We start from the raw sequence: 14,992 nt of genomic DNA, 5'->3' as shown, positions 1-14,992 counted from the left end.
CCAGGTGGTGACTCCCGAATCTCAACCTCTTCCATGAGTGCAGGTGCCAAGTTTCTCATCCTCACTCACCTGCCCATGTGTGGGCCCCTTGGCCCCGTGATGCAGCAGAGCTTACCCTCGGTCTCCGCTGCCGCCTAGGTCTCCTGCCCTTCCTCTTCTTCTGCGTCCCAGTTCCCGACACCCCTCGGTCCTGAGTTCTGTTGCGTTTCCCCCCACCCCCGCCCTATGTCCCTGGCACAGCCTTCCCCAGCTGTTATTTGCAGACTGCTGTGTCTCTCCCCGACTACTTCAGTGGCTCCCTGCTGGCTGTCCTGTCCATGGCTTGTCTTCCCTTCTCTTGTTTTGAGAACCGCTATCCAGCTGAGTCCCCTCACAGTGCAGCTCTGTGCTCCTTTGCTCAGAAACCCTCGGTGGTTTCCACCACACCCTGGCGAGAGCTGGGAGCCATCTCAGGCTGTCCCTCGCCTGTCTACAGCCCGCCTGTCACCCTGGCCCTCTCTTGCTCTTTTCTCACCCAGGTCTTCACCTCAAGGGCCGGTCCATCACTACAAAGTCCCCCACACTTCTGCTTCCATCCCCGTGTCCTTGCTGCCCTGTCTTCAGTTTTCTCTTTTTCTTGTGCTCATGCCCAGTCATTTCCGACTCAGAGACCCCCTGGACTGTAGCCCACCAGGCTCCTCTGTCCATGGGATTTCCCAGGCAAGAGTACTGAATCAGGTTGCCATTTCCTCCTCCAGGGGATCTTCCCCACCCAGGGATCAAACCCATGTCTCCTGCGTCTCCTGCATTGGCAGGTAATTCTTTACCACTGAGCCACCAGGAAAACCTGTTTTTCTCATTTTCACCTATTTTCTGCTCCTCTATTTATTTGGATGTGCCAGATAGAAGTTATGGCACATGGGATCTTTTAATTGCGGCATATGAAATCTTTACTTGTGGCATGCAAACTCTTAGTTGTGGCATGTGGGATCTAGTTCCCTGACCAGGGATCAAACCCATGTCCCTTGCATTGGGAGTGTGAAATCATAGCCACTGGGCCACCAGGGAAGTCCCCTGCTCCTCTTTTAAAGTGAAACTCAGGTGCAGTTTTTGTTTTATTTAATGGCAGTCTCTAGAATTCCTTTCTAGGCTGTGTGTCATCTTTCAAGCCTTAGATATTGCATTGTTGTTCATAGGTATTTCTGCATGAGAGTCCTCGTTATAGTTTGTAATCCCGTCATTTATCCTAAACTGTAGATTCCACGTGGGCAAGGGCAGCCTAATACCTCGTAGCCATTTCAGGCACCTGGCCAACTCATAGAACATTGTTTAATAAAAAGTGTTGGAGAGATGACTTAGGAGTCCATTCAGTTGTTGATTGGGATTGATGGTTTAACATCTAGACCCTGTGCTGCAAACTTCAGCCTGTGGGTCACTTGGGCCTGTTGCCTATATTTGTGAATAAAGTTCTATTGCAATGCAAGCACCCAGCAGCCTGTATGTTTGACAACAGAATGGCCACAAAGTCTAAAATAGACACTAACTCACCTTTTAAAGCAGTGTGTCTCCCAGGTCTATACCATTATCCAGACTTGGGAAAGATAATGAATGATCAGTTGGAAGGAGATGAAAGAAACCAATGTTTGCTTCAACTCTTAGCCTCTTGCTTTGCCTTCAGACATACTGGTGTGGACAGACAAACAGAAAAGGCATCTAGATTGTCTTATTACTTCATTTAAAGTGACGTACAATTAATTTTGTTGTAAGACTTGCAGATAGACAACTTAGCTAGATTTGATCTCTAATTTCTTGACATTGGGGTAGGAAATTTCTCTGTAGAAGTTAGACGTGGTCAGGCTTTATGTAATTAAAATGACCCCTGCCTAAAATATTTTTGGCGTTCTCAGTAAAAACAATCACCAGTGCCTGTCAGCTCTGCTGCCCGAGTTGCTCCAGCCTTTGGAACTCTCCTGTGTTCTGGCCACAGGGCAAGCAGCACGTTCCGGAGCCTTGCTCTGAAGCTCTGCGGATCTTGAGGAGGGAGGCCGTATGTTGGCAAGGTGTGCAGGTAGAATTTTGTGGTCCCGAGACTGATACCATGTTGTCGTTTGCTTTCTTGCTAGAGGGGCGTATGGTCATCCAGGATATTCCTGCTGTCACCAGCAGAGGGCATGTGGAGAACACACCCGATCTCGTTTCCGACTCCACCTACTACAGCAGCTTTTACCAGCCGTCTCTGTTTCCGTACTACAACAATCTGTACAACTACCCGCAGTACCCCATGGCCTTGGCTGCTGACTCCTCTTCTGGGGACGTGGGAAATCCCCTCGGGGGCTCCCCTGTGAAGAACAGCCTTCGGAGCCTCCCAGCACCTTATGTGCCTGGTCAGACAGGAAACCAGTGGCAGGTAAGTTGTTACCCAGAGAGTGAACAGGATGTTTGAAATCACACACATACACATACACCCAAACCAGCACACGTGTGTGCCATTATGCAAAACGTGTAGAAAGTTTTCACTCTACCCATGACATCATTTAACCACTGACGTTGACCGAAAGGAATTGTAAAGAAATATGCGTATATTTCTTTGCATTTTGGAATTTTACTTTCTCATACTTCAGTGTCACTTTGTGTAAACACCCAGGGGGCCAGAATCAGTTTCGAAAGTGGCTTCTGTGTGAGGCCTCACCTCCTCCAGCCTTTAGAGCAGCTTAGAGAATACTGGACTCAGCCTTCTGGGTGGGAGTAACCGTGTGGCGTTTGCACCCTGGAAGGGAGATGCGAAATGATCCGTATGTTTGCATGGAAGAAAGGTGAGAGGAACTAGGTCACTACTGTGCTGAGCCAACTTGAGAGCATTTTTATCTGGGGATGGAGGTCAGTCTTTCATACACTAAGTATGTGTTTCTGAAATAGTGTGCAATCAAGAGCTTTTAATACTTGGGGTAAAACAAGCATTTTGCATTATCAGGGAGCGTCTGCTCGGCACCTTCTGCCTCTCGGTTTTCACCATTTCCCTCATGCCAGTCTGTCAGCGGCATATTCAAGGCCTGGAAAGCACAGCGTCCCAGGCTGGATTAGATGTTGTGAGAATGTGCACGCATAAGCGCTTAGCATCAGCGCCTCCAAATCCCCTCCACCTGTAGAATACCAATTGTGCGAGAATTGTTCTCCTTTTGGGCACGTTTACTGTGTATGGGCTTTCCATATTGATTCCAGCACACTGAGGTATATGTATTTGGGGAGTTTAGGGTAAGTCTTTGACCTTTTTGTACCCACTTCTAAAAAATGCGCATTGACATTTTCTTCTGAGCAGCTCTGTTCCATTTTGCATTTGTTGGTGTGGAGAAGTTGTTGATACTCCCTTCACCTCTCTTTTGGGCTCTCACACTGGCCTTATGGATCTGACTTCTTGTAATAGTCATGTGTCAGCTTTCATCCTCTGGGCTACTCATTTTCATTAGTTTTTCATGAGTTTTACTCTTAGAATCATACTTTTAAAAAGGTTTTGGAATTTACAGCTGATGTGAGTGTAAAGGAAATTCAGTGATTTATACATCTGCAGGCTGGAGTCCTGTAGGCCTTTCAAAGTGCCAGTTGGGTTTTATGATTTGGGACACGTTTTACGTTGATTTCTGTTAGAGATGCTCTTTTAAGAAAGGAGAAAGAAGTATCTTATTTGTTTAGTTGCTAAACAAACTTGTTGTTAGTTGTTAAGTCGTGTCTGACTCTTTACGGTACCATGGACTATAGCCCTCCGGGCTCCTCTGTCCGTGGGATTCTCCAGGCAAGAATACTGGAATGGGTTGCTTCCTTCTCTAGGGTATCTTCTCGACTCAGGGATCGAACCTGCATCTCCTGCATTGCAGGCCAGTTCTTTATCGCTGAGCCACCAGCAAAGCCCCATATATGTTATAAGGAAGCAGTAATTAAATAGAAACACTTAGCAATAATACTTATACCCAGTGTTTAAGGGATATGAGATGAACAGCTCACTTTTTCACCAAGTCACTATGGCAGGGGTGTGGGGAATGGTGTTCTGGGGCAGAGCCTCTGCCCGCCTGGCTGTTCTGCTGTGTCAGGAGGGCACCCTGGCTCTGCTCTGTGGACAGTGCCTTGCCCATTCCTGGGGGAAGCTTTCCTGGAGGGGAGAGGGTGCAGTGGCCCTCTCCTTGTTGTAGCCATGCTTTGCTGTCTCCCTTGTGGAAGGGGTCCCACAGCCGCACCTGGAGGGCCCTGAGCTGGTCTCCCTCACTGGACCTTCCCCCTTGGTCTGACCCTGGCTCCACCTGAAGGGCCTGAAACTTAAGCACATCTCCACCATCTACTGTCTTGACTCTCTCTTGCTAAGATCCGACTTCCCTCCTCACTCTTCACCAGAGCGATAACTTTGATGTTATCTTCCTTCCCTGGCTGCTTTGTGTATCATTGTGTTTGTGGGGAGCAGTGTGAAATGTTTTCAGAACAAAGAGCTCCTTTCTGGTTCCTAGAAAAGATTGATTCTAGTGAAGATTGTCATAATTTTTTAAAGCTAGACTTCTTAGAAATTAGTGGGGAGGGTCCTGAATTATTTATGAAAAGAAATTACTGACTTTTCATTGTAGAATTGAGACTTCCTATTAGTCTCCCTATAAAGTCATGTAAGTCACAAGTAATTATTGAACACCTACTCAGTGAAAAGCTTATTTTTAAAAAAGCTAGAGCATTCTCCAGGGCCAGCATCCCAGGACTCTTCCTTGGTGATGCCCTGCACTCATGCCGAGAGCTGCTTTAATCTCTTCAGGTCTGCCTCCAGCCTCTGGAGATTTGTGGCCCAATCAGGGGTTCCTGTCCTGTTGTGAAACAGGAATAACATTTGTGACACTGGAACAAACTCAGGATGAATGGCTGGTTCCACTGACCAGCAGCTCAATTTCACTTCTGCATTTAATTGCCTGCAAAAGCTGTTTATTGCCTGGTGCACTCCTCCACGGCAACATTACCTTTTAAATAAACATGTTGTACCAGGTTGACAAGGGAGAGGTGCATATCACGGGAGCAGAAATAAATATGGGAGGACTCTGAGCTGTATCTGGGCTCTCCTTGCAGTCCCCACGGCCGGCGCCCCCTGGATTAGCTTTTCAGAAGCTTGTACCACCAGAGGTGGAGACTCTGGTTCCAGGAACAGTTGGGGTGTGGTCACATGGCAGCAGAGGTGACTCCTCCCTTCTGGTGGTTCAGTCTTAAGATGCAGTCATCTGCTCATGATTATCCACCTCACTGGAATGCATTCGATTATGAAATAATGATGCCTTGAGGTCCCACTCTTTGCCAGGGATCTACTGCTGAACCAAATGGACAAAATGTCGAAAAGTAAGTCTTGGGGAAAGACTGTTATCACCTGGTATATGAGAATGGGGAATCATCTGTGTAGCTCTGGGTTTGAAACACACAGGCAGGCAGGGAATCAATGGGATGGCTAGGCCTTGGTGCACAGAGAAAGGCGCCCTCTTGTGGGCTCTACTGGGATGGCCCTTCAGCAGTTGCCTGCCATGGGCTGGAGGACCCCCGCAGGGCACCTGTAAGAGGCGCCTGTTTTTTTTTTAACTTTACAGTATTGTATTGGTTTTGCCATACATCAACATGCATCCGCCACGGGTGCCTTTTTTGACTGCTGGCTGCCTGCTGTGTTTGTTCTCCATCCTGTACCCAGCAGCCTGCCGGGGCCCTGGTTTTCACACTGCCTCCTCTTTTTATTAGTGTGATTCAACATCAGAACAACCTCAGCTCAGTGAATGCTTCTGGAGCATGTGCATTGTGGGCACAGTTGCAGCGCCTCCACTTCTGTGCCCTTGGGGTCCCCCAGGAGGGCCAGAGGTGGGGGTGAGGGATAGCCAGCTAAGGCTTAAACCTGGCTCCCGCTCCTAGGGAGACAAGTATAATTAACCGTTAATTAAGCCATTGATTTTTGAAATTTCTAAACTTATGAGAACAGTATATCAAGGAGAAGGTAGTAGAATGCAGAATCTACTTCAGTTGTGAAGATGCAATAGGAGAATTCAGATCAACTGTGCCCACCTCAGCCCTGTAAGTTGCACTATCAGGCCCCCAGTTTAATGTGCATCTGGTCACATCAGACTCCTGGCTGACTGGCTAAGAAAGGGGAAGTGGCTCCCTGAGGAACACAGCCCCAGTCCTGGGCCTTTCTCTGGGTGAGGCGCTCTCTCTGCAGACACTCCTATGATCCACCGGGCTTCCACTCCAGTCTGTGCATCACCCACTTCCCCGGCTTCTCTTTTTAAAGCGAAGTGGGATTTGGCCACTATTTGTTGGTGAGCAGACACTGACAGTCTTTTTCTTCTGGAAAAAAAAACTTATGAGTTTTCAAGCACACAGAATCGGAATCAGTAGGACCACTTTCAGTTTAAAACATGTAATTTCTTTCCTCAGGAAAAGGGAATTAGATGTGGTATTTGCCTTGGGCTATTAGAGCTAACCACCCTAATTTGATTTTTAAAGGGGGATTACAGAGACATACATTTCTGTTGATACTCTGCTGATGTGGTGTATTTATTTTGTATCAGGCCACTTGTGTGCACTCTGTAATTCTAATAATTTTATAGGTGCTTATTTTAGGATTTCTAGATTAGACAGTCATTTCATAGAAAAATATTGATACTGACATTTTTCTTCCCCCTAAATACTTCCAGATGTAATTTATGTTCTTAGTGCGTTATTCAGTTTAGATACCAATGGTGGACAACGGGTGCCAGCTTGTTCTTTATTTTACTGGAAATGTATTTTGTGGGTCACTGTCTTGAATGCCGGCTGTTGCTAGTGCTGGTTTACAAAGAAATGAGGAAAACTGAGACAAGGGCGTTTCTCTAACACCTAAAGTATTCAGTTGTTTCAATTGAGACCCTTCCCCCTCCAACTTTTTTTTTTTTAATGTTATGAGGATTCCTTTTTTTTTTTTCCCCCTTTCTGTAAATGCCCTTCCTCAGCAATATAAGAAGCTGGAGGCTCTACCCCTGTCTTTCCCACCCCTGTTTTAAAAAGCTTTTCTGGTCTGAAGTCCAGAGAGTCTGGAAGCCTGTACCAGCATTGTGTCGCCACGACAGCCGCACAGCTCTTCAGGGTCTTCCGCGTGCCGTCTCTGGCAGTTGTCTCAACCTCCTTCCAGACCTTTTCCTATCTCTTTATCTCGGCCCTGTAATGCCCTTACGTTAGTTCGGCATTGTTGTGAGACTGTCTCACATGCACCTCAAGTAGATCCTGCTTTCTGGGACACGGGGCTTGGGCTTCCTAGTTCAGAAGACCAGCCTTGGGGAATCTTGTGTTTGAACTTAAAAGTCATTTCAGACCCCTGGAAGTTTAAAGCCAGTGAAGTAAAGATGTCAGGCTTCCCCAGGTTTGGGGTCACATTGCCTCAACTATGAACTTTCCCTTAAATGGACTGTCTGGTCTTAGCCACATCTGTTATTTTCAGTTCTGAAACAATTCCTCATTAGATTGTTCTCTTTCAGGGAGAAACAGTTAACCCAGCTTTCTTGGACCTCTACGTCATATTCCTACTCCTCCTGTCAGTCAGGCGCGTGGGGCAGCAGTAGGCCCGTGTGTCTAGAAACAGTCCTCCCTCTCTGTTTCTAAACCAGCTTCTCACTGGCGTGCGTGTCCACAGAGGAGTTGCTGTGCTGTCTTGTTAGATAGGAACAAACCGGGATCGTGACAGGCACACCTGGCCTTCATCACACTTGTCCTGAAAGGAGTGGTGGTTCTCTCGCACAGGTTGTGAAAGTTGAACGATGTGCTTTGCTCTTGCTCCTGCAGGAGGGCCAGTGTTGTAAGAGCTGGTGCCGGTGGTGGCAGTATTTCTGCTGGCTCCTGGTCTGGAACCAAAGCTGAGGGAGGGTGGTGGGTGTTTTCGAAGCTGAGCTCATTCATGGTGAGAGATGGGGCTGAGGAATGTTCCTTCACTGTAGCGCGACAGCAGGAGAGTCATTTCACAGAGTATTTGGTTAAAAAATCTGGATTACAGAGGAAAGTGGAACTGGCCTCTGGAAACCGCAGGCACTTTTTGAAGGCAGGTCTGAGTCAGAGAGGACCTCGGGGAGGGGCTGGGCCCCGGCCATGCTACGGATTGTTTCTCAGCCTGCCTGAGGCGGTCCAGTAGCATCCTAGGAAATCCAGATGGAGGGTGACCTCGGATTCTTAGGAACCTTTGGGAGACCCCCAGTAAATCCTGGGCCATCCTGCATGTTCACTTCCATTCTGACATGAGTCCAGTTTAATCTGAACTGAGTTGGGAAACTCGGGAAAGGGCTCATCTACTCCAGGCACTACCACACCATTTACTAGAGGCAGAAAGAAAGACTGTCTGTTGTGAGATTGTGTCTGATCTCTGACACAATAGCATTGGGTTAGTAAATAATACAGTCATTTGGGAATTCTGTAATCTGTTTGAAAATTAGATAATTAGATCACAGTTTTTAAAAAGCTTTCAGATTTGATTTAGTTGAGCTCATGGCCAAAACCTCATCTATTTACATTTGCCATTTTAGCTTACTTTTTTCCTAAGTAGATGTCAATAAGATATAAAATTAGTTGCTTTTCAGAAAGTTTTAAGTATGTGCATGAGTGAGTCTTCTGTTTCTCAGGAGTCCATATTTCTGTGTCCTGGTAAGTGGCCCTCATGAGTTGGATAAAGACCAAAATAAGGGAATGCATAAATAGAGGCTGATTTGCCCTATTTTTTGGAGCTATATTAGGAATATAGTAGCAGAAAAACAAAAAGAATATAGTCATGAGAAATCTCCATCCTGTTTCAGAGCGTGTATAAGGAACTCCTCTGTGTATTCATCATTAATTCATTGAGTGCCGGCTCCATGCCTAGCCCTGTGCTACACTGTCCCTTCCAGGGCCACCTCACAGTGGGTAGATGAGAGGAAGGACGCACGCAGCTCTCTGATCACTGTTGTGGTCAGAGTCTGGAGATGCCCAGGGGCTGTGCTGCCTTGTGGAAAGGTGGGTTCTGTGCAGTGCTGTGCCCGTGCGTGGGGCCAGGCGGGGTGAGGACAAGTATTTTATCACTGCTCTTGTTTGGAATTGCCCCTGCTTGATGATAATTAGAAGCAGGTTGACTTAGTTTTATTGTAAAAAGTGCTCCACAGGGAGTGCACCCCTGGGTACCTGCCTGTACCCAGGACAGATCGCTCGCAGCACCCCTCCTTGGGACACCCTGACCCTGAGGCAGTTCCTTGAGATGCACAGCCTCCTGGGAGCAGGGTTCATAGAAAGACCAAGGAACAGAGGAAAAGGGGTTATCTCTTCATTTTATGTTTTCATTTTTCTTCCTTTTTTCATCGCAGTTCTTTTCAAAAACATTCTTTTTGGTGATTCTTAGCCAATACTGGGAGAAGGAAGGCAGAGGTAATCATTTTGATGTCTTGGGTAATGGTATGCAACCAAAAAATGGGAAGGCGTGTTTTCTCTGTCTCAGTCTCTCCCCCCATTTAGCAGTGTCAGTGTAGTCTCTTGTTGGTTTTTCAACTTTTTAAAATGTGAATAGTAGAAACATTTCAGACAATACATTTTTCTTTCTAATATTAAGCATTTATATACTTAAAATAACTTGTGAAGTATGCAGTGGGCAGAATTTTCTGTCTCCCTCTTTTACTAGGTCCCTGACACCTGTGAAAGGGCTCAGTTCTGTGCTAAAAGGCCCAACAGAGGGTCCTTGGATGTTAGCGCTGCCCTGCACAGAGGCCCCCAAAGCAGGAGGCCTGGGGGTGGGGGTGTGACAGGACAGTTACTGGACTGGCCGGCCAGGCGCCGGACCCTTCCTCCCTGCTGCTGCACTTGGCCCTGAGACCCAGCCTTGTCGGGGACTGGCATCCCCTCTGTGGGTGGAGGAACAGAGGCTCAGGGACGTGAAGTAACCTGCCATGACACAGGCTGGCAAGTCGGGGGCTGGAGTTGGAACCCTGGTTTGCCTGGCTGAGTGCACAAGTGCCCTCGTATCTGCCCTCCTCATGGGGCAGCACACATTCCTTGGTTTTCCTGGTATGAAACCATGAGGGGTTATATTACATCTTATGATGTAAGGTATTATAAGATATACCATCTTATATAATATTTTTAGAGACTTGACATGTTAGATTATAGGAGAGTCCCAGTACTGACAGTATTAACCACATCTAAATCTCTCTCTCTCACCTACACTCTAGTCACTCTGTGTCACTTGGTCACTTTGAGGTGGGCTCCCATTGTGGGTCTGGAGTGGGAAGCGCCTTTCCATGCCCCTGACCCACCGTGAACTGGGTGTGGTGCCCATCAGCGGTCACCAGCCTGTGTTCCAGTTTTTGATGCCAGTTCGGGTAAAGGACAGGCACACATGTGCTCACACTGGGAAGGTGGCCCCAGACAGGCTCACCTTGCCCTACAAGCAGTCTATCATGCTCAGTGCTCATCAGATGCCCTTCACACTGCTGATTTATGCTAAAAGTATCCTAATGTTTCTGACAGCTCATGTGTGACGTGAATATAATCCATATTTCTTGGAGCAGCTAATCCAAGTGGCTTATTTCCTGATACTGCTGATAGGGCTATATCTCTTGGTGCCGCCGCCATTGAAATTCTGATGGTAACATATTGTTTGTGGGTCACTAGTTTTGTCTAAAACAGTAGGTTGGAACAGAGTAGCAAAGGTTAATTAAATTTGTCTATCAAGATGGGGACAGAAATGGATGTCTCTGATACTTCTGGTTCTAAAATCAAAGTTCCCGAATGTTGTGGTTACAGGCATTTTTTTCTTCTCATTTTCAGACTGACTCCCTCCCAAAATGTTTCATATTTGATCTTGGAGCAGTGAAAACATGAAGAGTTATTAAAAGCCAAGGGCACCGAGTAGGCCTTTATAATAGGCAGATTATATATTATATTATAAGCCTATTATATGTTATAATTACATACTATATATGTTATATATTTAATAGATATATAATTATAGTTGCATATTATATAATAAATAATATAAAATATATATTTAACACGTGTTTAAAATTTAATATATTTATATAATTGTATATTATACATATTTCACTTATATATATTTAAGTATATAATAGACTATATATCGTAATAGGCCTTCGTTTAGAATGGGAAAGGTGGCCTAGTTTAGCAGAGACGCTTCCGAGGCCGACTTGCCTTGCATGCTGCCTTCTCTGCCTAATCCCTTTGTGAGTGGAACCGGGTTTGTTGATGTCTCTGAGCAGTTTCTTCCTGCGTTCATGATGATTACATTACGAGGACTCAAGTTTCTGGTTTCCATCCCTCCAGCTGTGAGGTGTGGCCAGTTACATTTCTCTGGAAGGTTTCCTTAAGGATGTCACCATTCCGAAGCCCCCTCCACCTGTCTACAGAGACGTATGTAATGCTTTGAGAGCCTTCCATGTTAGAGGAAGTGGAGAGTACTGTGTCTTGAGAGTTATTAACAGAAATTTAAAAATACAAACCAGCTCTTTCACTGAAGCTGTTTCCTGTTGGCTTTTATGTGAATGATGCTTGCATTTCTGCCTGTCTCTGTATGACTTTGGTTGGAAAGTCAGGGTTTGTGGTTTTCAATTTGTGAATGAGACAAATACAAGTTTTCTAGCTCTAAAGGAGCTAGAAAATCCTGTGTAAGTTTGTGGTTTAGGAAAAATGAGGAAAGCGCTGGGCTGGTCCCAGAGGCTGGTTCCAAATGAACCCCCCTTCTCTTTTGTTAACCCCGGAAATGCATAAAACCCTTCCAGTTCCCAGGAAAAGGAGCCGTTTCCAGAGTTTTGTTTTTTCTTACTATGTACCTGTTTTTAAAGGTCCTTATTACCCTTCACCTAATTCTTACACCAATGTCTTTCAGACATTTTAGACCAAGATCCACAGTAAGAAATGTTTTATCTTGTGATCCAGTATATATTTGTACCTACATACAAACACAAAATTAAAATTTCATAAAATAGCTCTTTCCATATTGTATGCAGTGAATTCTCATATTTCTGTTTAACTTTGTTTTATTTCATTACTTTTCATACTGTTTTTAAAAATATATATTTGCTGATTGCAGCAGCTGAAATATTTGGGGCCCATTGCGCTAGTGGTAAAGAAGCCGTCTGCCAGTGCAGGAAACATAAGAGATGTGGGTTTGATCCTTTGGTCAGGACTATCCCCTGATATGGCAACCCACTCCAGTATTCTTGCCTGGAGAAGCCCATGGACGGTGGGCTACAGGTGGGCTATGGTCCGTGGGTTGCAAAGAGACACGGCTGAGCAACTAAGCGCGCACGCACAGAGGGTCGCTGTGTGAGGAGTAACTGCCGTCTGTCCCGCTGATGCTGAGGGGAAAACAGCCAACTGAGCAACACAAGTTCTAGCAGATTAACTTGGACTTCTGTAAATGTGGGGGTATTCACATCTTGTCTTTTTTTTTACTAAGGACAGTCAAAATGGAGTGCTAATAAATGCAGTTGTAATCTGGTTTCAGATGCAATTCCCATCTTCTAAAGTTTATTAAATGACGTGAATTCCTATTCTATGTCTTCTCCAGAGTTTATGTTTTTCCCTTGGTTCATCGTATGGTGTTTTTATGTTTTAAAATCTCTGTTATTAGTCCTGCCTGGAATTTAGCTGCTTTTCGTGTGTCCTTTTTGAAGAGCTCGCCCACGTAAGTTCTGTTTTGTTTTAGCAGGTGTCATAGCTTTACCATGTGCTTTAGCAAGTTTGAAACTTCGGGCAACATGGGGGTTACAATTTTCAATACCTTAGATTTATCATTTCTTAAATTATTTGTCCTCTCTACTATATTGCATACACATGCTTTCTCTCTGCCTTTTCCCCCCTCCCATCTCCTCTCAGGAGGAAGAGCATCTCTTCCATTTCTGGACAACTGTTCTTAAGTTCTCCAGTATCTAAGTGCTGACCCTCAAGCACAGCTCCTTCCCCCATTGAAGGAGTGCCCGGGGCCAGGGGCCTGAGTCCTTACAAGCCAGTCTCCCAGTTTCCTTTTCACTTCCTGGCTTTAGGGAGGGAAGTGGCAGGCACTCCATAATGTAGAACCTTAGCGAAAGCAAGGTGGGCCCTGCAGAGGAGGTTAACTCCTAATAAAGTCAGGAGAGAGAACTAACTTCCAGGGAAGCAAGAAGGGAGGAACGGAGTGTAGCTGTGGGGAGTCTGCTTGTGGCGCTGACTCAGCATTGGGCTGGTTGATATTTCTGAACTGGTAATCTCTGAACTGTGTGTATAACAGCAATCATATAAAAATAACTCCTTCCAGATATGATGTGTGGAGTCTGAGAGGATAAATCAGGTGCCTATTTAAGAAGGTGGATGGGCAGTTGCGTCTCAGGGGAAGCACCTGGCCTAGATAAGGTCCCTGGACTAGGAAGATACTCTGAGTGTGATCAGGCATCCCATTCAAATAGTTTGAAAAGAAGCTTCTGTTAAAACTAAAGGAATCCAGGCCTCCCTGGTGGCTCAGGAGACACAGGTTCAGTTTCTGATCCGGAAAGACCTCACATGCCATGGAGCACCTAAGCATGTGTACCACAGCTATTGAGCCTGCGCTCTAGAGCCCACGGACTGCAGCTGCTGAGCCCGCATGCTGCAGCCTGAAGCCCACACAGCCTGGAGCCTGCGCTCTGTAAGGAGAGAAGCCACCGCAATGAGAAGCCGGTGCACTGTAACACAGAGTAGCCCCAGTAGCTGCACCTAGAGAAAAGCCCTTTCAGCAGTGAGGACTCAACACAGCCAAAAATAAATAAATAAAATTATTATTTAAAAGAAAATAAAGAAATCCTTTAATGGGGGCATAAGTCAGCCCTAACCTCCACTCTTAACCTCACCAGAAGACCTATAATTTCAGCATGTGAAGCTTTCTTTTGTAGAAATTTTTATATTCTTAAAACCAAAGGTTTTGCAATTAAGATTATTCATTTTATTTATGAATGACTGAAATAGTTAATGTATCACATTAAATGGAAAATGGTCACATACAATTAAAATATAAACACTTTGAGACTATTAATATAAAGTACTAAAGCAAGTATAGTCATATTTGTGCATCTTAAAATTACAGAGCTGGGGTCTTAGCTTTGTATGCTATAACAATCCTATTTTCTTTTTTAAAAATTTATTTATTTTAATTGGAGGCTAATTACTTTACAGTATTGTGGTGGTTTTTGTCATACATTGACATGAATCATCCATGGCTGTACATGTGCCCCACCATCCTGACCCCCTCCTCCTTGCAATTAGGATTATTAACCTATACAGTCACTCTTCTCACGAAGACCATTCCCTTTCTTCACCAACTCTAATTCTGTGCAGTCAGCCCTTCTTGATATAAACTAGACCAGTACTTGGTCTTGAGGAATCTCTTTTAGTTGGTCCCTGGAAGGAGTGTTTGGTTCAGTGTGAGACCAGACTCTTCCTATTTGAGGTGTTAATAGACCACCAGTGACTAGTATTTAGGACTTTTTTTTTTTTTTAAGGAAGTGGGGTCTAACATTTTTACATTCTGTTGGGATTTTATTGTTATTATTTAGAAAAAGGGTGACTGAGGTATATAAGAAGGAAACCTATGCTTCTGATTTACTGCACTGTATGTTCTCAACAGTTTAATAAAATAAAACCCAAAGCTCCTAGGTTTTCCTCCAGGTTTAATACTAATACCGTGCACGTTCTCCACCAGCCCAGCTCCTATCTGTAGGTCATACTCTGGTTCAGAGACCTGGGGTGGGTAGTAAGATTATAAAACGTGCCTGTTGCTTGCCAGCTACCACATGCTAATAATAATAGTAGCCATAATTGACTGGAATCCAGGACTTTTAGGTTTTACTTGGTTTGTTTGTTTAAAGAATAAAAAAATAAAATCTTGAGGAGAAACAGGGAGCATTGCATAAACGAAAGAAAAATTGCATCCTTTGAGCAGAGCTGAACAGTACCTTTGGTTTGTGAGCGCCTTGTGTCCTTCAGTAGAACTCTGCCATTTAGCTGGAGG

The 14,992-nt window shown here is 45.1% G+C and overlaps 1 protein-coding gene across 1 annotated transcript in view; it reads left to right on the top strand.

Annotated features, from left to right (window-relative positions):
* Positions 1-14,992, top strand: part of DMRT1 (doublesex and mab-3 related transcription factor 1) — a 100,779-nt gene that overhangs the window by 34,172 nt on the left and 51,615 nt on the right. Inside the window, exon 3 of the mRNA XM_055578228.1 lies at positions 2,103-2,386. Coding sequence (XP_055434203.1) covers positions 2,103-2,386 — 284 coding nt within the window. The remainder of the gene's footprint in view (positions 1-2,102; positions 2,387-14,992) is intronic.

Source organism: Bubalus kerabau, chromosome 4 (genome assembly GCF_029407905.1).
Source record: "Bubalus kerabau isolate K-KA32 ecotype Philippines breed swamp buffalo chromosome 4, PCC_UOA_SB_1v2, whole genome shotgun sequence".
NCBI lineage: Eukaryota > Metazoa > Chordata > Mammalia > Artiodactyla > Bovidae > Bubalus > Bubalus kerabau.
Note: the sequence above shows the minus strand (reverse complement) of the source record. Positions and strands in the feature narration are given on the sequence as shown.